The sequence below is a fragment of the Lissotriton vulgaris genome, chromosome 1_2 (genome assembly GCF_964263255.1).
Source record: "Lissotriton vulgaris chromosome 1_2, aLisVul1.2, whole genome shotgun sequence".
Lineage (NCBI taxonomy): Eukaryota > Metazoa > Chordata > Amphibia > Caudata > Salamandridae > Lissotriton > Lissotriton vulgaris.
Window position 1 is genome coordinate 170,435,322 of NC_141686.1, and position 26,261 is coordinate 170,461,582.

Below are 26,261 nucleotides of genomic sequence, written 5' to 3' on the forward strand. Positions count from 1 at the left end.
AGATGAAGCGCCATCACTGAAGGTATTAGGAGGACCTTATTGTTAGAGCGGAAGGTAGTGAGATCACTGTTCTGTTCATCTTTGGTTTCTAAGGATAAAGGTTGCAATATCAATAGCACATTTTAGAAACTTGACTGTACAAATTTAAGATTCTGGAGTTGTCTCGCCGGATCAGGTTTTTTTCTTTCAGCTTTCGTAGAATTTGCTATTGTATCTGCTGGGTTCCTGCTTCATGGGCTGTTTCAGCAGAGTAGTTTCTTGAACCTTTCTATGGCAGAGGAGGATACATACATACATACATACATACATACATACATTTCCTGAAAGAGTGTTGTTGCATGATCTTTAATTTGTGCAGGTCGGTTAAGCGGTTTAGTGCCTGCTCTGCCCCGTTTGAATTTTGTGGTGGGTCTAATGGGGATGTAACAAGAAAGAGGTGCAGTGCCAGATAGACATTTGTAAGTTTGAGACAGTATTTTGAAGTTAATGGCCGGAAGGGGAAGTCTGTTCATTATGCTAACAGTTACATTTAATGGCATGTGGCCACCATGCATACTCTTTCAAGTCTGTACAGCATAAGAACGACTTCTGCTGGTCATAGTGTAGACATAGACCTGCCTAGCTGTCGTGAAATAGGCATCAGTATTTTTCCCTGGAGATTGAAAATGCCACATGATAGAAACTGGCATACCAACACTGGTGTAAATCAAACCGGGTTGATGGATAATTGTGGTGGTAATGGAAGCATTGGAGGGGAGTCAGAGAAAGGAGATCGGTTCTTCACTTTAGTTTTTGAAGATGTTGCCTTTCCCAACAGGAATGTCTGAATGAGCTGTTCAGGCATATCTGCATTCACTGTAAGAAGAGAAGCAAGAGGAGTCCTTGAAAAAGATCTGGTTTCACCAACATGAGCGAGACAAGTATGGTACTCCCATTTGTCGGAGATGTCCATACAGCTGCATCGAACATTGCATTGTGCCCTGATTTGTCTTCCTTCCAAATCTGCAGTCCCTCATTCCGGCGTTTCGCCTCATGACATTTTAAAACGCGGTTACTTTCATTTACCGTCAGAATGAATGAGTGTTCTTTAGTAATCACACTGCCCAGCTATGCTAGCATGCTATGCAGCAAAGAAGAAATAATTTGTACATTATTGTGAATGAACATATGTACATCCACTTACTGCAAACCCATCACCTATAGTGTTATCGTTATTACCTTAAGGAAGCCATTCTAGCCTCCACTTCTATTCAATTTAACTTATTTGTAGAGCTGACAGTCTATCTCTGTTTGGAATAGAACTGCCACTAAAGACTGCAGAAAGATTAAAAGGCTATTCCACCATGAGCACCTCAGATGCCTACTTGGGATCTTAATATTCTATTGAAAAGATTCATAGGCCACTTTAGATCCCTATACTCCGCTCACTACTGACATTTAAGGTGGCATGTTTCCAAAGGTTGGTTAAAGTACGTTCGTCTGTGGCGTACATTATTGCAGCACATGTATACCTTTTTCTTGCCTCTAGCCATCTCTTTCCTCAATTGTTTACTACCTTTTGTGGGGATCTTGTAGTAGATGCACATACTTCGGATACAAGCACTTCATGCCATCCCACAATTATGTGAGGGCCTAGCCCTTCGCGTGCTTTGCATCTTTCTGTAGAACGCTATAGGGTTATTGGACAAGGTGATGCCTGATGATGGCCAGGGGGTCCTTCAGGATAACACTGTGTTACAAAATCATTGTGAAGACTACCAGTGCCTCTGCAGCCCCTCTTCTCTAACTTTTAAAGTTGTAAGGTATATTTTAGCTTTCTCTACATTTTCTTAGCTCTGTCTCCGATGTTTGGCTTCTTCCCAGTAATCGTTCATCACTTATTGTTTTGTAAATCCATATTCATAATGCTCTGTCTAGTGCCCCCCCCCTCATTCTTCCAAAATAGTCTTACTATGTTCAGTAGACCCCATTAGCTCCAACAATCTCAGCAGCAGCCGCCTATGTTGATTTTTTTCCTTTCCTGTTTTCCCCAGGTCCTCTGCTTTGCAATCTGTACGTCTTATGTAGATTGTCCCAGTATTGCTTAAGCATCGGTGCTCACTGTCTCGGCCTCCATGTCTTTGAAGCCTCTTCGATTTTCATTGATTCTATTAGCTGGAAAAGGTACAGCTATTTAAAGGGGTGAGAATCTCCGGACTAATAGGTCTGTTCCTTATCTTCTCATCTACCATTGGTTAGAAGCTTCTATGAACATATTCTCTAACCATTCTTTCTTGGAATCACCAAAGAAACCGTTTCCTGCCAATCCAATTGATTTTTCTTTGGTAGCATCAGAAAATAATTCGCGTAGACTGCGCTAGTGTGAGTGTTTCTCTTTCTCTGCCTCCGCGCCACTCACAAACACGAGGCTGACATGAGCAGATCATCTCTTACCTCTGCTCTGTGGCTCGGCATATCGCCCTGGCCCTTGCTGTACCAGATCGGATGAGCGGATCCGAGCGACCTGACGTCAATGAGTTACGGGCCCGCGAGCATCAGCATATGCTCGGCACAGCCACAGGAACATTGGTTTATGCGTCCGAATCAAAAGTGAGTTGGCGCTCACGGTACTGCTCTGACGTGCCTGCAATTGCCGACTGCTCTTCTATCCTCGGCGAAACGGTGCGGACACTGCAGGATTGTCTAAGGCTTCCGGACGGGCGAAGTGGATGCGACCGATTCTCATCAGTAAAACAGATCAGCGCGATTAGAGGGATTTCCCTCGCAAAACGGAGCTGTACGAACAGTGAAAGGATAACCACACAAGGACAGAAAATCCTTAAAGTTAAAACTAACCCGGGCCACGAGGAGCATGGAGATAGAGAAAAATAAGAAATGGCTACGGAAAAAAGACTCTCTCAAAAAAGGTAAAAGGGAAGATGGGGGACTGGGGGGGGGGTAAAAAAAGCAAGTAAATCTGCTGGAGGGAGTAACTTAAAAGAAAACTTTGTTGCAAGCACCTCATCCACGTGAAAAACTTCTTTATAGCCAGACATCTCCCAGTTTTTGTTAACCCCCCCCTATTCTCGCCACTGCTTCTACTCCTATCTCTGCTCCAGATGAGACAAACGCTCTAGTCCTAGACGCTGCACTACCACCGCAACAACCTAGACAACTAACCCTGGATGAAGCCAGAGCCGAACTCATAGCAAATATGGAAATAATGCCACCAGTCTTAAATTACGGCAACCAAATTACTAGATCTAGTAATGCCGCCCCAAATAAAGGTACTCTATCTATAATGACTAATACATCAGCCTCTACTGACTTTGACGTTATAAAAGGCAATCTTAACAAAGGGGCAGGGGGCACGGAAAACAGATTTGAAAATGAGAATCAGAGTGCCACTGATCCACAGTCCCCAGACCTAGTAAATGAAAACTTTTTCTCCGTCTCAGATGGCTCCTTGACAGGGACGGATGATGAGGTACTAAGCTCCTTCGAAAGTAGCAAGTCAGAAGGGGGGAAGAATGATCTGGCAATGAACACAGTAAAAAAGAAAAAAAAACACGAAGCAGAAAACGCAGCCAGTTGAAATGGGACCATTTAGACCTGCAAGAGACACCACCCTCAGGGTCCGTTAGTCTTCAGCAAAGGGTAAGCTCACAGCTAGACTCCACAAACACTTATGAGCCATCTTTATTCTCAATCCTGGAGTCTTATCAATCAATTTCGGGAAGAGGCTAAAACAGAAAGCTTAGCTGCGAGAGGAGCCTCTAAAAAGATTCAAGGCGGCATTCAAAAATTTAACAAAATATGCACGGATATTGGATATAGGGTCGCCATGGTAGAAGGAAGAACAGAGACCCTCGAGACAGAAGTGGTGCAAGTAAAGGAGCAATCTGCATCCCACGAGGCTCGCCTCATGGACATGATTATTAAACTAGAGGAACAAGAAAATCTAATGCAGAGGAACAATCTCAGACTACTAGGAATTCCAGAAGGGGTCGAGAGAGAAGATCCTAGAGCGTTTGTTGTGAGACTTCTCTGGGCTGCCTTCCCCTCACAGACTAGCTGGAACTGTGATCAAGAGATCCAAAGAGCTCACCGCTTTCCTTTAAACTTGAAACAAAGGCAAGAGGGTACTAATTCAAATAATGATAAACCAAGAGTTTTTCTAGTTTTTTTCGGGAATTAGTTTATGATCAGGCCAGGCCAAATTCTCCTAAAGAAGTAGACTGGATAAAGTTGTTCTCCAAACCAGACTTTGGGCATGCAACTGTGGAGCGGAGGTGGCGGCTCCGCCAACTGATAACGCCACTACAACAGCTAGGGGCCCAAGTATACTTGATGAACCCGGCAAGACTGAAAATTAACTTTGAAGGATCATCCCGAGTATTCCTGTCTGAGATTACAGCTGGAGAATACCTGAAAGAACTATCCGAAAGGAAGAAATCTTAAATAGTAAAATTGCGTCTTTAAGATTTTGGACTCTGGCTAGGACTGAATTAATGTGCAACATGATAAACCTAAACTGGGGCTAAAGCTGTCGGCATTTCTAGCCTCACATATTTTCTTCCTCTCCTTTCTGCACCGATTACCTTCTTTTTTCTCTTTTTTTTTCTGTGTGGATTGAATTTCTTTTTGCTTTCTGGACCTCCAGTGCAGCTCAGGTCAGCCTACTAACTGGAAAGGTCACAAGGTGGGTGTGGAGGTCGGTACCTCACATGTGCTCACCATCATTCAGGTTTTTCCTGACTGTCTATTTTTGGGGGGCCGGGGGGAGGGCGACTGTGTCCGGGATCCACATAGGATTAAAAATTAACAGGCTGAGCTCGATTTTATCTAAGATTCAAGTTTTTTTTGCACTGTAACTCAGGAAAGCCTTACGAGCCGGTTTGTAGACGTTGTGGGGAACTGGGGTCATGACTGGAGGGGAGGGAGATGGGGTGGGGGTTGGCTGGAGGGTGGGGGAGGGCTTTAGGGTGGGGGAGGGCTTTAGGGGGAGAGGAGCTGGCACAGCAAAGGCTCTGGCCGGCGCCACTCAGACATGGAATACTACTAGAACTAAACAATGGGCTCACTAAATAAACTTTAAGATTGTGTCATTAAACATTTGTGGCCTGAACAATTCATCAAAGCGACAGAGAACCGCACAAACACTACGTTTAATGGGGGCAGATATAATGTCTTCAAGAAACGCACATTGAAGGGGCCCAGAGATCTCTGCTGTATTCCCTTTGGTTTAAAATCATTGGGGCAGCGTCTCAAGTGCCTAGGGTGAAGGGGGTCGGGATACTGGCTAGGAAAACCTTGCCGCTAGTGGCTAATCAAGTCAAAGTTGATGCATTAGGGTGATGGGTCATTGCAAGGTGCACTTTATTCTATAAATCTGTATTCACGATCTGCTCTGTTTACGCCAGCAAACTAGATGACCCAGGGGTTATGCACCAGGTAAATGAAGAACTTGCTCATTGGCCGCTTCCATTAATAATATGCAGTGCCCTGAACCTAAATCTACCTAGCACTTGGGATACAACAGGGGTATGAGCCTACCAGGGTAGAAAACCTAAAGTGTTTCGAGCATTGATCGATCTAATTAGCAATCACGGTCAAAAAGACGTCTGGCCTATTCAAAACCGGACCAGCACAGCTTTACTTTTTTTTCCGCTCCCCATTTGTCACTAGCCAGACTAGATTATTTTTTGTTTCGCCCGCCCTAATTCATGACTGCTCTATCGATGTTGCCCCCAGACTTCTGTCTGACCATAACCCCTTATTTTAACTTTAGAAGGCTGGGGCAATCAAGAATCAATTTCGCACTGGACTTTCAAAAAAGCATTGTTGTATAATGATTATCGCGAGCATATGGTCAGATGGATACAAGAATTTCTGAACATAAATAACTGGTCTGCTCCCACTATGGTAGTGTGGGATACTCTTAAGGCTGGTATAAGGGGCGAGACACTACGTTTTTCTATTAGGAGGGATAAAAAAGAGAAGTTGCAAATTAGTCTGACACAGGGGCGGTGATTTTTTTTATATGCGGTCCAGACTGGGACAAGAATTGAGGAGGCACAGCTAGCAGTCTCAGTGGCCAAATCAGAGATGGGTGCTGTGCTGGCGGAGAAAATAGCCACTAAATGGGCAGCATCTAAGGAAAGATGCTATGTGTTGCGAGAACGTATTGGCCATCAACTTGCCGTCTCTACTAGACCGCAGATAACTGCCAACTCTATTACCACAATAAATATAGGTAACGTAGGGATTTCTGACCATAGGAAAATAGAAGAAGCCTTTAAGAAATATTATGAGAAACTTTACTTGGAAGAAATCGAAGGAACAAACTTGGACATACAGAATAAAATTAGGGAATACTTAGCTAGCATTCCCATTAGTAAACTTAACTCGAATGAACGTGAGGCAATAGAAAGCTCTCCAACGTGGGGTGAGATCTTAACAGCACTCACTTGTCTTGCGGATGGTAAAGTCGGCGGGACTGACAGTATACCGGTAGAATACTACAAGGTCTTTTCACCACAAATAAGATATTTACCTAGATGGTGAAGCCAAACCTCCAGATTCCTGGTCATCCGCTAAAATAGTTATCTTCCCTAAAAAAGATAAATCACCGTTAGAAATGTCATCATAACGACCCATAACCCTAATCCATACTGATTAGAAATCTTTTCAAAAATCATCGCTACCAGACTCTCTGCTAACATCCAGTCCTTAGTTTCAAAATGGCAACATGGTTTCATACCCAAAAAAGGCACCACTGAGCACATCCGCCGCACGATCACCTTATTTGATGCCACAGAGGTGTCAGGAGACCTGGTCTCCTTAATTCTCTTAGATGCAGAAAACATTTGATCGGGTCTCCTGGCAATTTCTATGGGCGACCATGCGGCTGATCGGCTTTGGTCCTTGAATTGTCCAAGCAGTTCAGGCACTCTTATCAAGATCCTACGGCTAAAATTCTTATCAAAGGCAAGTTGACAGAACAAATTAAGATCACAAGAGGGACAAGACAGGGGTGTCTTTGTTCACCCCTGCTATTCGCAATGTACATTGACCCCCTTGATAAAGAGAATAGAGTTAAACCCTTTCATTTTACCAGTCAGCAGGTTCCGCATAGACCCAAAAATCATGGCTTATGCCGACGACCTTGATATAATAACGCCCGAGCCTGAGACCGCTATTAGTGCCTTAGAATTAGAAGCACAGGGATTTGGCTCAATCTCCGGCTTTGCCCTGAACAAATCAAAAACGCAGATAGTTGTAAATAGGAAAATAAGCCGGGTAGATAGTAGGATAACTGAAAAGGGGAAATATCTAGGAGTCAGTATAGTCTCTGATGTGGACAAGCTAGTTTCAGAAAATTTGACTCCTCTTGCTACCACAATAGAGAAATCACTCTGGAAAACCGATAACTTGCACCTAACCATAGTAGGAAGATGCAATGTCTTAAAGATGATGTATTTTCCCAAGCTACTTTATTTTTTTCGGACAATCCCGCTTGATTTCAGCAACCACTCACTTGCCATGCTTGAGCAAATTTTTTCACAGTTCATCTGGGCATACGCGCAGCCAAGAAGCGCATTTAATCTCCTCTCCATTCCAAAGGAACGGGGAGGCTGGGCTCTCCCTAATCTAAAACTATTTTATTGGGCCGCAGTACTGCACAGGAATATTGAACTGCTACATGAAGATCATGTACTAAGCTCTTCAGGACTGCCTTCTCCCTATCTTTCACTCTTGGGGGAGAATGCAAGGGGCTGCCTGTGCGCCAACAGGAACTTGGTTATTATAAGCGAGTCCGAGTCTGATTCAATGCTTTGCTTAGTGCTTACCGGGTCTTTAGCAATGTCCGCAAGGTCTTTAGAATATCTAAATTAAACCACTATACCCCGATCAAATCTAATGATAATCTGCCGCAGATATTTCAAAATTTATATCTACGACAATGGCATTTAGCAGGAATTGGCAGATTAGGGGACTTCTTTAGCTCCGGCCGTATTCGAACATTTCAAGATCTGCAAACCTTCTACAAATTGGGTAATCAGATTTTTTTAATATCGGGCCATTACGAGTTATTTAATACAAAAAACGACGGGTCTTCCGGCTTCACAGCGGTTGGATTCATTGATAAATTAACAAACCCTAACTTGCCAAGGATAGGAAGCATCTATTCCATTTTGAATGAACAGCGGCCAGATGATCTGAGTAAAACGGACATTAAATGGCAGCTTAAGGTAAATGCTCCGCCGAATGCTTTCCTCTCTGCTTTGTCTAGCACAAATATATCTTTTATCCTCAAAACTACAAGCGAAATTTTATAAAACCGCTTTTTTTGTATATAACACCCAGCAGAGTTGCCAAATGGACATCCGGCTCTGGGGCAGACTGCCCGCGCTGTGCAACGTACAGTGCGGACGCTGTACATATGTTTGCCACATGCCCTAAACTTCAACCATTAATCCAAGAGGTACAATACTTTGTGAGCAATATTCTTTCTTCAGATATTCAACTCACACCTTGTACCATCTTGCTAGGGCAATATTATAGAGTAGACCCGAAAGCAGGCGGGGCATTAATCTTCGTTGCAATGACTATCTTACGATATGTATAGCTACCTATTGGAAAGAACTGAATCCTCCATCTTTTGGGCAATGGCAAGCGAGGCTACTCGCCACATACAGGTTGGAATGGGCAATTTACACCAAAAAAGGTCGGAGGGCAAAGAAAAGGGGCATGTTAGTTTGGGATCCTACGTCCAATTGGATTGAGGCTATGAATATCTAGGACTGAAAATATTTTGGCTGTGCCCTCCTTTGCTCTCCCCTTTTACCTTTACTTTTTCTTCCCTAGCGACTCACTTTTCACTCATGCTGCCTAGCTTTGTTTTTTCTCCCTATCAAAAGCGACTCGCTCTCAGGTTATCCGTCTTTGACTTTATAATTAATTTCGTTTCAGAACAGGATTTTTGAACGTACTTTGAAATTGTAAAACATTTACAGCCTGTAGCTAAATGTGTCTATGTATTTTTCCTTTTTTTTGTTCTCCACGGACGTGGGGGGTTGTCTTGGAAGTAGCAGACCTTGACTTTGTAAATTGTCGGATAAAAAAAAAGAAAATAATTCGGCCAAAATCTGCTGAGAGCAGGCAGTTTTTCAGTTTTAGTAACCTAGTTCCTTTAGGACAAGCACCAGCATTGTAGAACGGCTGTACCCATTAAAAAATGACCTTAAAGGAGAAGGGAAGGTTGCAGTGCCTGTGGTTTTAAGCCATTGTGAAGTAAACAGTTCATAACCAAACTAGTTTTTGCCATGCTTATGTTCACTCCCCTCCTTTGCTCCTGGCCTTGCTTTTTACTACTGTTTTTCAGTTGCTGTTGCTGCTATTTATTTTTCTGTGATCCCAAGCAGAGAAGATACATTTGGATCATGAACTCTTTCGTGGTAGGTTCTCCCCAAGTTTCTTGCAGTGTCACTCTCACCCACTAGCCGTAATGAGTAATCGCCTCAACATGATTCCGGAGAGGTCTCTGCTCTTCTAGGCTCTAGATTAGAGAAGCGCACATTAATTCTCCCCTTTCCTGCTCCCCAGCCCTTGTAACCCTTCCTATACCTCTATTGCGAATCTCCTTACCTGGCCCTTCTCCGGTTTCTCAATGATTGTGATCCTCTAGCTGGTATTTTGCCAGTGTTTCATGAGTGGCTTACTCTGCTCCCACCCTCTCAAAAGAGTCACAGCATCTTAAGCAACTGTACATTCAGTTTTATGTGTTTGAGATCTTGCAGACTTCTCCTGCCAGATCATTCGAGTAAGCGGATCAGGGTCTGCGAACTTATGTAGCTGGTCTAATTAAATTTCTGCAGCAAGAAAAAGTAAATGCTGCTCCTTAGGTTGACACATTTTGTAGCTTTATTTCTTCACAATTGTAATTATTACTCATGTTCGCTTTGCCTGGGAAAAGGTTTCACCTCCTTAGTACTAGTTTAACACCCTGATAAAGTAATAAGCAACTGCAAGGTGACCACTCAACCTTTGCATAGGGCCTTCCACTGCACAGCAACATGTGTTGAAGCAATGTTAGTAACGTTTGATTTGTTTGAGCTTGAACTTTTTTTGTTGTTGCTAAAATCTGCAGATAATGTGGCAAATAGATTGTGGCAAATCCTTAACACCTTGGCTGCTAGGCGTTTTCCCCTCCGGTGCTGACTTTTGAATATTTCCATCCTTTCGTGACGAGCTCAGCTCGTCATCAGCACAGCTCAACTGTGCATCATGACGAGCTGAGCTCGTCATCAGCATCGAAAGGGTTAATTATGTGTAAAACGCTGCGGCCGCACAATCTTATAATTCCAGTGGCCTTGAATATAATCCTCGCCCCTTCACACTTCACACTTGGTGCTTCCAAGTCATCAGTGCACAAGGTAAGGCCCAGCCAGCTTTTTAAATACCTCCAATTTCAGTAGATAGGAAAGCACTTCTTTCGGTGGCTAACCTCTTGGGGAGATAGACGTTTCCTAGTTGCCACCCCCAAGCTTTGGAATACCCTTCCTCTCGCCATCAAAACCACTCCCACCCTCACAGTTTTTAGGAAACAACTGAAAACATGGCTTTTTAATCAAGATTAATCAATGGCATTCTTAAGTGCTGCTTCTACTTGGAGGATTTTATGACTATATTGCAAATGTGGAGCAATACTTAAATTAATCTGTCAATACCCTAAAGCTTGCCACACCCGGCTCTGCTCTAGCTGATAAATTCTCATTTACCTCTTTTTCCAGTGAAGAAGCGGAGAAACTGGCACAGACATGACTACTCGGAAGCAGATGATGGTACTAAACCAGTCCAGGCAGGGACAAAGACGTTTGTCGAACAGCTCCAAGCTCGCTCTTTCCCAAGGTATGTGTGGAAGGAGGGGAGGTTTTCTATCAGGTTTTGATATGATTGCACTTTAAAACTAACTAGCAATAATTGTTTGATCAGTTATGGTCTTTTTGTATGAGGCTGCATTTTCTGAATTAGCCCGCTGTCGCCAGAACAAGTTTATGTAAGCTGTTTTGTAATCTGTTTCGAAAATGTGGTCAAATGTATTGTTTTGCTTGCTGAAAAGACACTTGGGGTAGGCATGAAACCTATGATAGACATGAGGGATTTTCCATTGCATGTGCAAAGTGTCCTTGACATAATGTACACAGCGTCCCATAAAACGTAACCAAAGGGAGTACTTGTGCAGCAAAGCTTACAGATATGAACTATGCTCTGCAGTCCTTCGGAAAATGAATTTAGATGTCTCTTTCCTGAACTGACTGAGTAGGAGGTGGATGGTACAAGCACAAGTCGCTCTATATTGGTAAGCACAGTTTGCTGTGTAGTAGCATTTGTTTAGAAATCTATTCTAGATTCACATGCTTTGCACATTAACTCCTTCTAATGGCTGGTTCTGGAAGTTATTTGTGTTTAAATTGTTGTACATATTTGGAAGCAGGAACATATGACTTTAATGGCACAAATAATGCAGGGAGCATGGTCAAACAAAGGATCTATGATGTTAAATTGGCAGGGGTAGGGTTAGGTTTTTGCAAGAGGTGATGGTAACTTGTTGTAACTGTTAGTCATACACAACTTGTAACAGCACATTGAAATCAGTCCAGTTCACATGACATTGGTCAACATTCCACGAAAGCACCTAGGGTTCCAAGGTATTATTGTAGAAGATGTGTTTGCTTTATGCGTACAGAAAGACTGCCAGAATCGGTCAGAATTAAATAACATAGGAATATTTACAGTTTTCAAAAAGATGGACCACAAAATCAGAAATTCTGGGTCTATGTTCACTTCGCGTGGTGAGACATGGGCATAACTGGGTGATACTGCTACTTAGTCAAGAAATCGTTGATTCCTGTTTAAAGATGTCGAGAGAGGCTAGCTTCTTTGCTTTTGATGTGTCTAACGCGCTACACTTGGTCGAGCCATGCTTTCAAGCATAGTGTTAGAGTATGGAGATTGCCTGGTTGTTCCAGTTGTCCCAACTGTCCTGGAGTGTTGTAGATTTTAGATTCTTCATCTTAGCCCTTCTAGTAGTACCGTTATCTTAGGACAAATTGGTTATGGGGCTAGGTTTAGTTCACTGTAATCATGGAGTTTGGACACCACTTTCCACTGGCACATCTTTTCCGACCCTGAGATAATCTGAGAGGATGTCACTCTTACCATGTGAGTAACAAAAATAGTCCATTCATGGAAATAGTCAATGGTAAGGATCTCTAAATTGTTTCCTAGGTATATCTGGCTACTGTATTGTATAGATCTTTCATGAACTTAGCAGCTGGCCAAAAAGTTGGCACAATGAGTTTTGGTTGTCATATTTAAATCTTAATCTTGTCTACATTGTGTTTTCAGCGCTGATGAGATTGTTCAAAAGATGCACGGAGGGCAGATCACCCAGAGGCATCTAGAAAAGCATGGCTTCAATGCTCCCATCATGGTGCCTAGACTTGATGACTTGGGGCTGAGACTCCCACCATCTACGTTCTCTGTCCTGGATGTGGAGCACTACGTAGGTGAGTACATCACTTGAAGTTCAACCTGAGCAGGATTTGGAATAAAAGGTGGACGTTTGTTTCATTTGCTATTGTTACTCTTAGAAAAATACATGTACTCCTTGATAATTATACTACTATTTAAAAAAATAAAAGAAAAATGGACCTTCCATGCCAGATTGTCTTTGCGCTGAGTTTTTCTATCAGAGGTCAGAAGAGAGCCTTGTGTTCACTGGCTAGAGCATTTGCCACCTTTTTCAGTGGTTTGCAAGTGGCTCAGAGACAAAGTTGCAGTCCTACTAGAGCTAACTTATGGCAGCACCTCTGTAGACCAATACTCCACTAAAGATTTGTCAGATACAGCTAAGAAAACCTTTCTGTTTGAGGCATGTGAGCGGTTGATCACATGCTTTGCATACTCCTGCCATCTAGTGTTGGTCCAGATGTTTGCAAGTTGTTTTTCTTCGAAGAAGTCTTTCCAGTCACGAGGTAGGTGACTCTTCCTTTCGGTGATATTGCGCATGGACATAGACTCCATTGTTAGATTGTTTTTTCTGCCATTGGGCTCGGAAGTGTATTGCTGCTCTCCGGTCAAAACCGCTCTCCGGGCTCCCCTCGGTGCGCAATCCACTCTACCCTGGTATTGTTTTTCGTATGCGTAGCCCACGTTTCTGCATATCGGATTGGTCGTCAAAACCTATATTTCGATCGGAAAACTCGTGGTGGGCCATCGGACCTCACTGTGTCGGGCCACCTCGCAATCGATGGAACAGACTCCATTCAAATTCTGCCCTCGGTGCCACATGAAGTATCCGCACACCGACTTGTAGTGTGCAACTCATCCCAGTAACACAACAAACAGAGCTGCGATGTGTGCAAATCTTTTCATTAGAAGAAAACGCTCCCGATCGTGGGGCTCAACGTCGTGAAATGCAGAGCCAAAACATTGAATCCACAACAGACATCTTTGGAGAAGGTTCCGAGCAGAAAGATTACGACACTCAAGGGGCCGAAGAAGGACAGGAAGAACCTGTATCTATTTTGGAATCTGACTCCGACATTGAACAGGTGCTGCAAGGTCAAAGTATCGCGAGTACTGAACAGCCCTTGCCGCAAATACCTATTCAGCCAAAGCAAAAAGCATCAGCCTCACCTCTGCCTGCGTGCCGCAATCAGCACGAGAAGATGTTTCCAATGCCCTGCCTTCCAGCTCAAGGCACCGAAACACACACCAAAGCTTTCCGACTCTGGATCGAGTCGGCCAAAGTCTTGCACTGAGCAGAAACATTCGGGCTCCAAACCGAAAACCGATACGAAGCCGAAACATTCCACACCAAAACCGGCTTCTGAACTTAAACCTTCAGCACCAAAAATTCATCTGACCCCTGCACTGAGAATTTTGGGTCCGGAACAGAAAGATGGTCATCTCCAGCAGCAAGACCCCCCGTTTCGACGTCCCTCCCGGGAAATCGGACACCAAACAGAAAGCACTCTAAATTAATCTCCAGACAGGACAGCTTTCATTCGAATTGCCTCGGGAACGTAAACCAGAGTCTCAAAGGACACTTCTCATATTTCTTTAAAGAAGCATGTTGGTACTAACCCATCTCCTCCTCCTCCATCACCTCCTTCCCCACAGTTGCATCCCTTAATAAGTGCACCAACTAACTCTCCTCAACAACCTGATGATGATGAGGATGATGGGAATGGCGGGGATGATCCTTAACCAGCAGATCCCTGGAAAGACTAGAACAATCAATCATTTGTGAAGCACACTACATACCCGCGAGGGTCTCAAGGCGCTGGGGGTGGGGGCGCTACTGATCGAACAGCCAGGTTTTGGGTATCCTCCTGAAGGTCAGCAGGTCCTGGTCTGTCGTAGGCTCAGTGGGAGGGTGTTCCATGTCTTGGCGGCTAAGTGGGAGAAGGATCTCTCACCGGTGGTTGTTCTTCGGATGCGCGGGACAGTGGCGCGTGAGAGGTCGGCGGAGCGTAGCTGGCGGTTGGGGGTGTAGGAGAGCTGTCTGTTAGGCTGGGCCGGTCTTGTGGAGTGCCTTGTGTGTGTGGGTGAGGAGCTTGAAGGATATCCTCTTGTTGACAGGGAGCCAGTGCAGGTTTCTCAGGTGGGGAGCTGATGTGGCCGTGGCCTGGTACGTCGAGGATCAGTCGTGCCAAAGCTTTTTGGATGCTTTGTAGTCGTTTGAGCTTGGTCGGGGCTCCCACGTAGATGGCGTTTCCGTAGTAGAGTTTGCTGGTGGCGAGGGCCTGGGTGACTGTCTTTCTTGTATCTGTCAGGATCCGTCTGTAGATCATGCGGAGGGTGTTGAAGCAGGAGGAGGAAACTGCGTTTACTTGCTTGGTCATTGAGAGCGTTGAGTCGAGGATGATTCCCAGGTTGGGTGCGTGGTCGGTGGGTGTCGGAACTGCCCCCAGTACCGTCGGCCACCAGGAGTCGTCCCAGGCTGAATGGTTGGAGCCGAGGATGAGGACCTCAGTCTTGACCGAGTTCAGCTACAGACGGCTGGTCTTCATCCAGTCGGCGACGGCCTTCATTCCTTCGTGGAGGTTGGCTTTGGCGGTGATGGGGTTCTTGGTGAGGGAGAGGATCAGCTGACTGTCGTCGGCGTAGGAGATTATGTTGAGGTCGTGCTGTCGGGCTACGTGTGCCAGCGGGGCCATGTAAATTTTGAACAGCGTTGGGCTGAGGGTGGATTTCTGGGGTACGCCGCAGATTATCTCTTAGGCTTTGGAACAGAATTGGGGGAGTCGGACGCTCTGGGCTCTGCCGGAGAGGAAGGAGGCGGTCCAATCCAGAGCCTTGTTTCAGATCCCTGCCTTGTGGAGGCGTGGGCGTAGTGTGCGGTGGCAGACAGTTTTGAAGGCCGCAGAGAGGTCTAGGAGGATGTGTGCTGCGGTCTCGCCGTTGTCCAGCAGGGTCCTGATGTCGTCGGTGGCGGCGATGAGGGCAGTCTCAGTGCTGTGGTTGCTGCGGATCCCTGAAAGGGAAGGGTCCAGGATTCTGTTTTCTTCGAGGTATCTGGTTAGCTGTCTGACGGTTTTCTGACGACCCACATAGAATGACCCAGACATTTACCCTACAAAGCCTTCCCCACCTGACGACAATGTAGAGTCCATAGAATTACTATATAGAGCTGCAGAGTATCATGAGGTACAATTACGTAAAGAATCCCTAGAAGAGAACTTTCTATTCGAAAATCATAGTAGCTCACAAAGATCCACTTACTCTCTCCCTATGTTCAAAGGCATGTTGAGACCTGCAGACGATACATTCAAAGACCCTGTTCGTGCTTGCGTTCTCAACTCAAGGATAGACCAAGTATAAGTCTGCCTCATCAGATTCAGCTTTTATTAAAAGGCAGTTATAACTGGGCTCTTTAGTAGTCTCTAATGCCCGTAAACAGGCCTGTTCACAAACTTCAGGGGACCCCCTCCCCCCTGACAGAGTCTAAACTGATAGATGCCTCCGATTAAAAGAGTAGCCACCCAAGCAGCAAATAACTGGCGTATTGCCAACACACAGCCCCGTCTAGCTAGGTATGATAGGGCACACTGGAATGAAATGAAGCAATTTCTCAAATATTTATCAGATTAGCATGAGGCTAAAGCTCAAGACTTAGTCCAAGAGGGAAAGCTCAACTCAAATTCCTCAATTTGGTGTGCTTTAGATGCTGCTTACACTGCAACTAGAGAAATCAATACCATTGTATTGTTAAGGGGGCATACAAGGTTAATGATCTCTGGTTTTAAACCTGAAGTCCAGCAATCCATTTTGAATATACCATTCGATAAACAGCAGCTCTTTGGACTCGTAGTAGATATGTCCTTAGAAAAGATGAAAAAAGATACAAACGTTTCTAAATCTATGGGAGCCCTACAATCTCCTTCTAATTGTGGCTCCTTTCATTGCTCCTTCGAACATTGGGGGTTCCAAGACCATCTCTTCAGACAACACTTCTTCACCCTACAAGAGCAACAATCTATCCTCCTCCTCAAGAGGCTTCTTTAGAGGAGAATACAGGGGTAACAATGGCAAGGGTAGAGGCAAAGGTTCCTCATCACGTACGTCCCCTTCTCCTAACAGCGACTTGCCTACTCTTCTCCAGATCATTTAACACCTGTCAAGGGACGTCTTTTACAATACCTCCCCATCTGGCAATCGATCACTACAGACAAATGAGTGCTATGAATTATCCAACATGGCTATTGTCTGGAGCTTTCAACAACCCTCAAAACATTTCGCCACTTTCTTGCAAAATGTCACCAGAACATTTACATCTATCTCAGCAAGCGGTACAGTCTCTCCTGTCCAAAGAAGCCATAGAACCTGTGCCGTTACAACATCAAGGAACAGGTGTGTACTCCCTGTACTTTCTCATCCCCAAAAAGGATGGCTCCACGAGACCTATTCTAGACCTCAGAGAACTAAACAGCTACGTACTGTCAGAGCATTTTCACATGGTAACACTACAACAAGTGCTCCCACTTTTACAGCAGGGCGATTTTATGTCGACTCTAGACTTAAGACGCATATTTCCACATTCCAAATCATCCCGCTCACTGCAAATACCCAAGATTCATGATAGAGGGTCATCATAACCAATTCAAACTACTCCAGTTTGGAGTCATCACTGCTCCCAGGGTATTTACCAAATGCCTGGCAGTATTCGCAGTACATCTAAGAACACAACATATTCATGTCTTCCCATACCTGGACGACTGGCTCATCAAAGCCAGCAATTACCAAATGTGTCTCCAACATTCTCAAACCACTATTCACTTACTTCATCTGCTAGGATTTACAGTAAATGTGTTAGTCTCATCTACAGCCTTCCAACACACAAACTTATCTGGGAGCCACAATAGACACTCCGAAAGCTCTAGCCTCTCCCAATGCAGCCAGGATTCATAATATTCAGTTCTTTCTCACTCAATTTCAGCCCAGCCAGTCATTACCAGTGAAAGTATTGATGCAACTGCTAGGAATTATGGCGTCTTGCATTATAATTATTACCCACGCGAGACTTCACATGTGTCCCCTTCAAGAATGCAAGTCGGTGGAACCAATCACAGGGTCAGTTGACCAATCTAGGGTTGGAAGATAGCCCCACCCATCGCTCTCTGCAGTGGTAGAACTCACAGAATTTATCCAAAGGGCTGCCCTTTCTCAACCATGTTTCACAGACTGTGCCAACAGCAGACTCATCGCTCACTGGTTGGGGCGCTCACCTACAGAGTCACACAATCCAAGGATTATGAACTCTAAAGTACAGGAGCCTACATATCGGTCACCTAAAGCTACTAGCAGTGTTTTTTAGCACTCAAAGCCTTTCAAACTCACCTTGTAGGCAAAACTGTCTTAGTCTGCACAGACAACATGACAGCTATGTACTTTATACAAAAACAGAGGGGGTGACAGTCTCCAACTGTCACGCCTAGCACAAGTCATTTGGAAATGGGGGATACATCACAAAATGTATCTCCTAGCAGCACAACTTCCAGGAGTAAACCATCAAATTGCAGACCTTTTCAGCAGACAATGACAGAAAATCCACCAGTGGGAGCTTCATCCCCCAAATTCTTCTCCCCTACTTTCAGGACTGGGGATTTCCTCACATAGACCTGTTCGCCACAGCTTAAAATGCCCAAGCCTCGCCTCCAGGTTCCCACACCCACTCTCCAAAGGCAATTCACTATGGATGTCCTGGTGAGGTATATTTGCCTATGCTTTTCCGCCTCTCCCACTCATTCCGCTGGTAGTTTGGAAGCTCAGGCAAACATATCTCACACTGATTCTCATAGCTCCCACATGGGCACGTCAACCCTGGTTCACCACCCTGCTGGAGCGGTCAGTAGATCCACAACGAAAGCTGCATCTGAACTCCAGTCTCCTCACTCAGAGCCATGGAGAAATCAGGTATCCAAATCCCAAGGGACTCAACCTAGCAATTTGGCTCCTGAAGTCATCTAGTTCGGTTATTTACAAATACCACCAGATTGTATGAATATTCTAAAGGAGGCTAGGAGACCTACTACTAAGGCATGTGATACAGCAAAGTGGAAACGTTTTGTTATATATTGTAACAATAACCAATTCCTTTGATGCTTCAGTACCTCGCTTCATCTGGTCTCTTACACTTACAGCAATCTGGATAATTTTATACATCAATTTGATTGCATTTAGTAGCAGTAGCTGCATACTTGCAAAACAGACAACACTTATCTCTTTTCAAAGTACCAGTGAATAAACCTTTATGGAAGGACTAAAAATATCACCAAGAACTCCACCTGTAACGTGGAACTTGAACATAGTCCTAACAAGGCTAATGGGACCACCTTTTGGACCAATGCACAAGTGTCAACTACAATTTCTCTCATGGAAGGTTGCTTTTCTTTTTGCAATCCCTTCCCTAAGGAGAATTGGTGAACTCCAGGCACTAACTATACAAGAGCCTTTCTTTCAACTTTTACGGTTGTTATTTGAACCAATCCCAAATTTCTAACGAAAGTGGTTTCTGCTTTTCATATCAATCAATCGTTGTTACCTGTTCTTTCCTCAACCCGATTTTGTAGTAGAACAAGTTCTATACACACTTTGTTAGAAGAGTTCTACTATATTATGTAGAAAGAACAAAAGATTTTCAAAAGACAAAGCAGCTCTTTGTTGCTTTTTCTCCACCACACAGAATGCAATCCCATTTCTAAATGCAGTATTGCAAGATGTATTGTTAAATGTATCCAAACATGTTATAGATAAGCAAGAAGAACAAAAGTGCATTCCTCCCGCAAAATATGGGCTACTATGGCCTTCTTGGGGAATATTCCCTTAGCTGACATATGTAAGGCAGCAACATGGTCTACACCGGACACATTCACCAAAACACTATTGTGTAGATGTGTTAGCGAGGCAACACGCTAATGTAGGCCAGGCAGTACTCAAAACACGTTTTCAAAGAACTGCAACAGCTACAGGTTAGCCACAGCTTTGGGAGAATACTGCTGTATAGATTATGCAAAGCATGCGATTTACAGCTCACATGCCTCAAACGGATGATGTTACCCAGTAAGCATCTGTTCTTGTAGGGCTGTAGATTTGCATGCGCCCACCTCCCCGGATACCTATACCTGTTGCAGTTCTTTCTTATATACATATGCATGGACATCTTTATTCTACCTTTACTAACTCCATGGTAACCCTCTGTGGGAAAACATTCTAACAATGGAGTCGATGCCCATGTGCACTATCACCAAAAGGAGTCACCTACCTCGTGACTGGAAAGACTTATTCGAAGAAAAACAACTTGCAAACATCCAGATCCAACACTTGATAGCAGTATGCAAAGCAAAGTATCTCTAGTGCCTTGACTTTGGCACTCTAGAACTTTCTGCTCATGCAGGTGTCTTGAAGCATTTCTTCAAGCTTGATTTCCATCCATGTTCCTTCCTCTCTTCCAGATGTTGCCTATTGATTTGTTCAGAGGCAGTGAATAAGTAATTTGCAGAAGACTAGTTAATGTTTTCGCTCTGCGTTCTTTGCTGGTCTCAGCTGGCTGGCTGGGAGCATGCAATAGTAAAGTATGATAGTTGGCATCTACAGGGTTTGATTTTTCTATTGCCAAACGAGGACAGTTAAATGATGCGTTCTTTGTAATAGGGATAGCTAATTTGTGATCGCTGCATCTATGCTCAATGCTGTTTTTAATGTTTGTGTGCTTGGAATTTTTGTAGGTGGTAACAAGGTGATTGATGTCATTGATGTTGCGAGGCAAGCGGACAGCAAGATGAAGCTGCACAACTTCATTGAGTATTTCATGAATCCTGAGCGGCCAAAAGTGTTAAATGTCATCAGTCTGGAGTTCTCGGATACAAAGTAAGTTGCATGTGAGGTGTTGACCAGGACAGCGCCCATTTAGTCTGTTTTAAGTGATGCTTTGTGTTAAAGTGAATGAATGAACTTAAGGCACTGTCAGTACAATCATTCGACGCCACAATTTTTCAAAGACAGTGGTGTTGAGAACTTGGGCGGACTTCTCGTCTAAAAACCTGACTCCTTCCTGTGTTGGGCAATCCAACACTATCAGAGTGTTCTTTGCCACTCGCAAAAGAGGAGGAGGCACTGAACCAATTCGAACCCAAAAGAGCTTAAAGCTTCTCCAGTATTAGGGGTGTCTTTCATAGATTCACATGCTTGAATAATTCCCCGTCGTCAAAGTGGGAGTCCCACGGTACATAAAATAGTAGTAATATATATATATATATGTGTGTGTGTGTGTGTATATATACATATATATATATCTATCATAAACCTATAAATATAATGTATATATAGTCATAAAGAAAGTTTAAAAAGTACCATAGAACAATAGAGGCCCAAAGGGAGAATTCACTTGCGTAACATATCCATGTCATTATAATAGTCCACATTCCAGCCAATCAGGCTGCAGCACCCTCTAGAACCTTCTCATCAGAAGGCCAAGCCCCCAGATTTTGTACCGCACGTCGTGTGAAGGGAGTCTCCCTGAGCTCTGCTCAGTTTTCTTCAACTTCAACATAATGTCTTCTACTAAAAAGTCTTTTTCAGGCCCTGTTCTTCATGTGGAAAGCTGCGCCTGTTTCATGAGGACCCTCACAGCAAGTGCATTTATTGCCTGTACCCGGACCATGAGGTGAGGAACTGCAAGCTTTGCAGGACATTTTCATCTAAAACTCTGAAAGAGAGAGGCCCGTCTCCTCCTGTGGCTACAGAAGTTGAAGACTTCTGATAATCCTATGTCTGATGTGGAGAGTGTGTCTTCCTATCATTCTAAGACCTCTCTTAAGCGTGGGTCTGAGACTGAGATACCTTCTCCTTTCCTAAAGAGGAAGAAGTTTGTGGACGCTCCAAAGTCTGTCTCCCCACGGGATCTGCCGGCCTCTACGCCTATGGGACCTGGTTCTCTGGCATCGCAGTCCCAAGCTGTGCCCTCGTCATCCAAAATGAGCACCGGCTCGTTGACTACCTCGTCGAAGCGTCCGTCGACGACGAGGAAATCCGTCGACGCTGTGCCTACAATGATGACATGTTCCATGTCGACGAAGACGCTGACGACTATGACGTCCGCCTCGTCGACGGCGCTCCATGAGGTTAGACCCATCACTTCTGTTGTGAAGACCTCATCGACAGCGAAGAAGTCTGTCTCGTCGACGGACCTGCCTAAGAAGCACGCGGCGACGAAGGCTTCCTCGACGCGTCACTCGCGACGGTACCATACTCGTCGACGGTACCATTCTGGTCGACGGTACCACCTTCGTCGACGGTAACACTTCCATCGACGGTTGCCTCGTCGACATCAAGTTCATTGTCGACGGCTGCCTCCTCGTCGACGACACCGTCGACTGTGAAGAAAACCTCGTCGACTAAAGCTGCATCGAAGAAAAAAACCCTGGCACCGTCGACTGCTTCCATTTCATCGACGAAGCCTGGTCCTGCTTTGCCACATCCCTCTACGGCTGTTTCGACAGAGCTCGTCGACAGGACTGTCGAAGAGTCCCTATTCTCTAGCGACTGCTACTACCTTTACAGTGGTGACGGCCTCCATCGTCAAACGTCCTACTCCGCTGGATTTGAGCCCTCTTCAGGGTGATTCTCATCCCCCAGCTCAATTATTTGAGTCTGCAGAGGAGAACTCCTCAGATGGTTCCCATGTTGATGACACTTTTCGTTTTGCGTCGAGCCCTTCACAACTCAATATCAAGACTATGATGATGACGACAATGATGACGGGGGATCACTCTTCCCCGTTCATGATGACCATTTGGATGTTGACCCGGAGGTTCCTGTACCACAAATACCTGTATCTTTGATATCGAACCTTCAGCACATGTTGGATGACTATAATCACAGATTCCCACCTTCTGCGTTAAACTCTCCAGCTCCACTGCCTTCAGCGCCAGCGCCGGTGCCTGCTGCTCAGCCAAGATCACCAGTTCGTCAGGATCCTGATACGGACCATGATGATGATGTCCGCCAGGATAACGGACCAGGACGACGACGCAGTCCTTGCAGATTGGGATAACTATCGGGCCCAGACACAGTCTCCTCCTCCGTCATCTCCCCTGGCTTCTCTCTTCTTCGCGTACACTGCATTCAGTTCTACCCTTACTTGGACGACTGCCTGATAAAGGCTCCAACTTTTCACGCAGCAAGGCAACACACTCAGACTTGCCTGTCTGTCTTTCACACCTTGGGCCTTTCCATCAATCACGAAAAATCTCATGTCTGTCCGGCACAACAAAGAGTCTTTCTAGGGGCATTGATAGATTCTCGTCTGGCAAAGGTGTTAGTCTCACAGGAGTGACAAACTTGCATGGTCAAGATGGTGGCAAAGCTCAGTTTTCCGGAGCGCCCCGGGTCGTGCACCGGTGAGCGTCCCGTTAGCGCTATTGCCGCGAACTAAAACATTGTGACGTATCTCGTAGCCGCGTCTGCGTGCTAAGCACGGCGTAAGCGCACCCGGAAGTACTCGAGAGAATACTTCCTCAAATTTGCCTCGCGGCGCTCCGCTCCTTCCCTGAAAGTTTGGGGAGGATTCGTCAAGAGGGGGCCGAGATAAAAGGGGGGTCCCAAAACGTGTTTTCCCCATGTTAATTTCCATAGGGCGGTCTGAATGGATTTCCACCAAACTTAACAAAATTGTAGGGACTGGTAGCCCGATGTGCCTTTGCTATGTCTCAAGATATGTGCTCCAGTGGATTTTGAGTAATTTAGGTTCAAAAAAATATATATATCTATAAACGCGCACCGGGGCGAGTTCGCGTGCGGAAAGCTGATTGGCTCTCAGGTGTCTGTCAACATTCCAAACAGTCCGGAGCGGCTGCCATCTTGTGTCTCGGTAGGATTGAGACACAAGAGGTGGCAAAAACAAAGGGGGAAATGACCAAAAGGGGGCAGGGTAGACCCCCCCTGACCCCCTAGGTTTGATGTGGGGGCCATAAAAGGGCCCCGCGGGGGAAACAATTTTTTTCAATTTGCGCGGGGGAGCGCCCGGTACGCGCACCGGGGAGCGTACCATAAGGAATAAAGAATGACAGATTTTTTAAAAAATGAAGCATTTTTTTATAAATTGGAGGTAGTTCTAAAAAGAACTGTTTTTTTAATTCTTTTTATTGATTTATATATTTTTTTTAACATTTTTTACTTTTTTTGGCTTTTATGATCAGTTTTATATTTTATTTGTAATTTTTATGGGGAGAAACAAAAAACAGGGAATTGTAAACGGCTCAACTGGAGCAAAAAAAATCAGGAAAAAAATTAAGGTTTTTTTCTGCAGATATGGTTATCTCCTGCAAGGTTGATTAGGTTTATACTTTTTTCGCCATATGTAATTGTAGTCCCACAATAGATACAAACAATTTTAAAACATCCAAACTTGGTTTGGATGTTTGGGACCATCTCCCTTGCCTCTGGACCCGATGGAGTGGGTTCTTTGCTTGTTGAGGTTCTGGAAGAAGATTGGGGAAGGTTTCTGGACAGTTCTCTCACCTCTGCCGCAGAATAGTTGTTAGGATGCATGAGTTGCATGTGGCGAATCATGGTGTGATTACCAAAAGAATATTTTTTTTGTAGGGTTCCCCCTGGAAAGTTCACAGATCAGACAAGTCACTTTTGCCGCATTGACTTTCTTCTGGCCTCTTGGGAATTTAAAAACCTCCCACACAATGTGCTCTCTCGGTTTGTAAGGGGGATTGTCTTCAGGAAGGAACGTCCTCTCCTCCTCCTCCTCCTCCTCCTCCTCCTCTTCTTCACCACCAATGTGGTGTGGTGGTGGTGGTGGTGGTGGTGGTGGTGCAGATACTCCTGCTGCTGCTGTAGCCATTTCTCAATGAATGAAAACAGGTCTTCCTCACTCAAAGAACAAAGTGAGAATGAGGAAAAAAGGTGGGGGCTTTCATCATTAGGAAAAAAAAACTGTCCTGAACCAATGAAGTGTTATTTTCAGGTCACATGACCAGGGCTTTCATCATTTGGAAACCAAAACTGTTCTGAACCAATAAAAAGTGTTATTTTTAGGTGACAGGGGCGCGTCGCGTAAGGCAGTCGGATGGTTACGTAGCGCGATCGTATGCGCTCGAGTGCTTCCGGGTGCGCTTACGCGGACGCGGCTACGCGATACGTCACGATGATTTTGTTCGCGGCAAAAGCGCCAATGGGACGCTCACCGGTACGCGCTCTGGGGCGCGCAGCAAGACTGTGCCTACCGGTGCACTCGCCGGGACGCGCACCGGGAGCGCTCCAGGGCAAAAAAAGAAGAAAAAAAAAAGAAACCATGAACAATATACATACAAAAAATACTATTACATAAATATACAATATAGGATTCATTATAAAATATATTACATTTCATACCTATAGAAATTTGCTATTAAAAAAGCTTTGAAATTCACTGAAAAAAACATAGGTTTGAGGCCCTATATATAGTTAGGAATTAGCATTTAAAAAACCAATGAAATTCACTTAATAAAACATAGGTTTCACACCAGTTATAGTTAGGAATTAGCATTTAAAAAACCTATTATATTCACTGAAAAAAACCATAGGTTTCACACCAGTTTTAGTTAGCTGGAAATTTTACTGACATAAAACCATTTAAATTCCCACGTTAGTTAGTTGGACTCACTATAACTTGTGCGCCTGCAATGCACTGCTGATGACGTCACATATTACATCACTCATGACATGGTCAGTGACATCACTCATGACATCACTGATGACACCATCCTTGTGACAGAGTGACAGACCTTTCAGTGTAATGTAACCCTTGAAACACATATTCAAAAATAGAAACTAACATTTTCAAAAAAATGGATACCCATACCAGATACAACAACCAATTCAGTAATTCCACCATCTATATACACATCCACTCATTCAGCAACAGTTCTATATAGTCATTCATACATATACTCACTTATCATATGTAGTGATACACATCCTTAAGGTCCTACGCAGAACCTTGGACTCGCTTCCTGAAAACGGCAGGAAAACTTTAATCCATACTTTGGTGACGCCCCACCTTGACTATAGTAACGCCCTGTACTTAGGTCTGAGTAGCAAAGGTTTGCATAGGCTACAGTGTCTTCAAAACGCGGCAGCGAGACTAGCCCTCAATCTCCCAGGAAGATCATCTGGGAAACAAGCTCTAGCCCAACTTCACTGGCTCCCTATACGGGAACGTATTATCTTCAAAAGCATGTGTATGACTCACCGCATTGCCTATGAGAGAGGGCCTGCCTATCTGCAAATGCTACTCACCAAATATCATCCCAATCGTTCTTTACGATCTCAGGGCCGTATGCTCTTTCAGGTACCCAGAATCCAACGGGTACGGATGGGGGGCCGGTCTTTTAGATATTTGGCTAGTAAACAATGGAATGACCTCCCCATTGAGCTCCGGATGGAGCCATCTGAAGCAAGATTCAGGCGTAGCTTGAAAACCCACCTCTTTCCCAAATCCTGATTCTCTTCCGCTCTCTTCCTAGTAGTCTTCTTGTCTTTGGGGTTCAGTGCTGGTGATCAGTTTTAAAGCGCGGGGACACACTGTACCTAGTGTAACCAGGCGCTATATAAAAGGCGTTTATTATTATTATTATTATTATTATTATTATTATTATTATTATATACATCCTGTTACACACCAACAGTCATCCAAAAGTTACTCGCACACATGCAAA

The 26,261-nt window shown here is 44.5% G+C and overlaps 1 protein-coding gene across 2 annotated transcripts in view; it reads left to right on the forward strand.

Annotated features, from left to right (window-relative positions):
• Nucleotides 1-26,261, forward strand: part of KDM7A (lysine demethylase 7A) — a 345,661-nt gene that overhangs the window by 153,901 nt on the left and 165,499 nt on the right. For both annotated transcript variants that reach the window (XM_086953055.1, XM_086953056.1), the window contains exons 3-5: nt 10,776-10,893; nt 12,394-12,554; nt 20,280-20,421. In XM_086953055.1, coding sequence (XP_086809181.1) covers nt 10,776-10,893; nt 12,394-12,554; nt 20,280-20,421 — 421 coding nt within the window. The remainder of the gene's footprint in view (nt 1-10,775; nt 10,894-12,393; nt 12,555-20,279; nt 20,422-26,261) is intronic.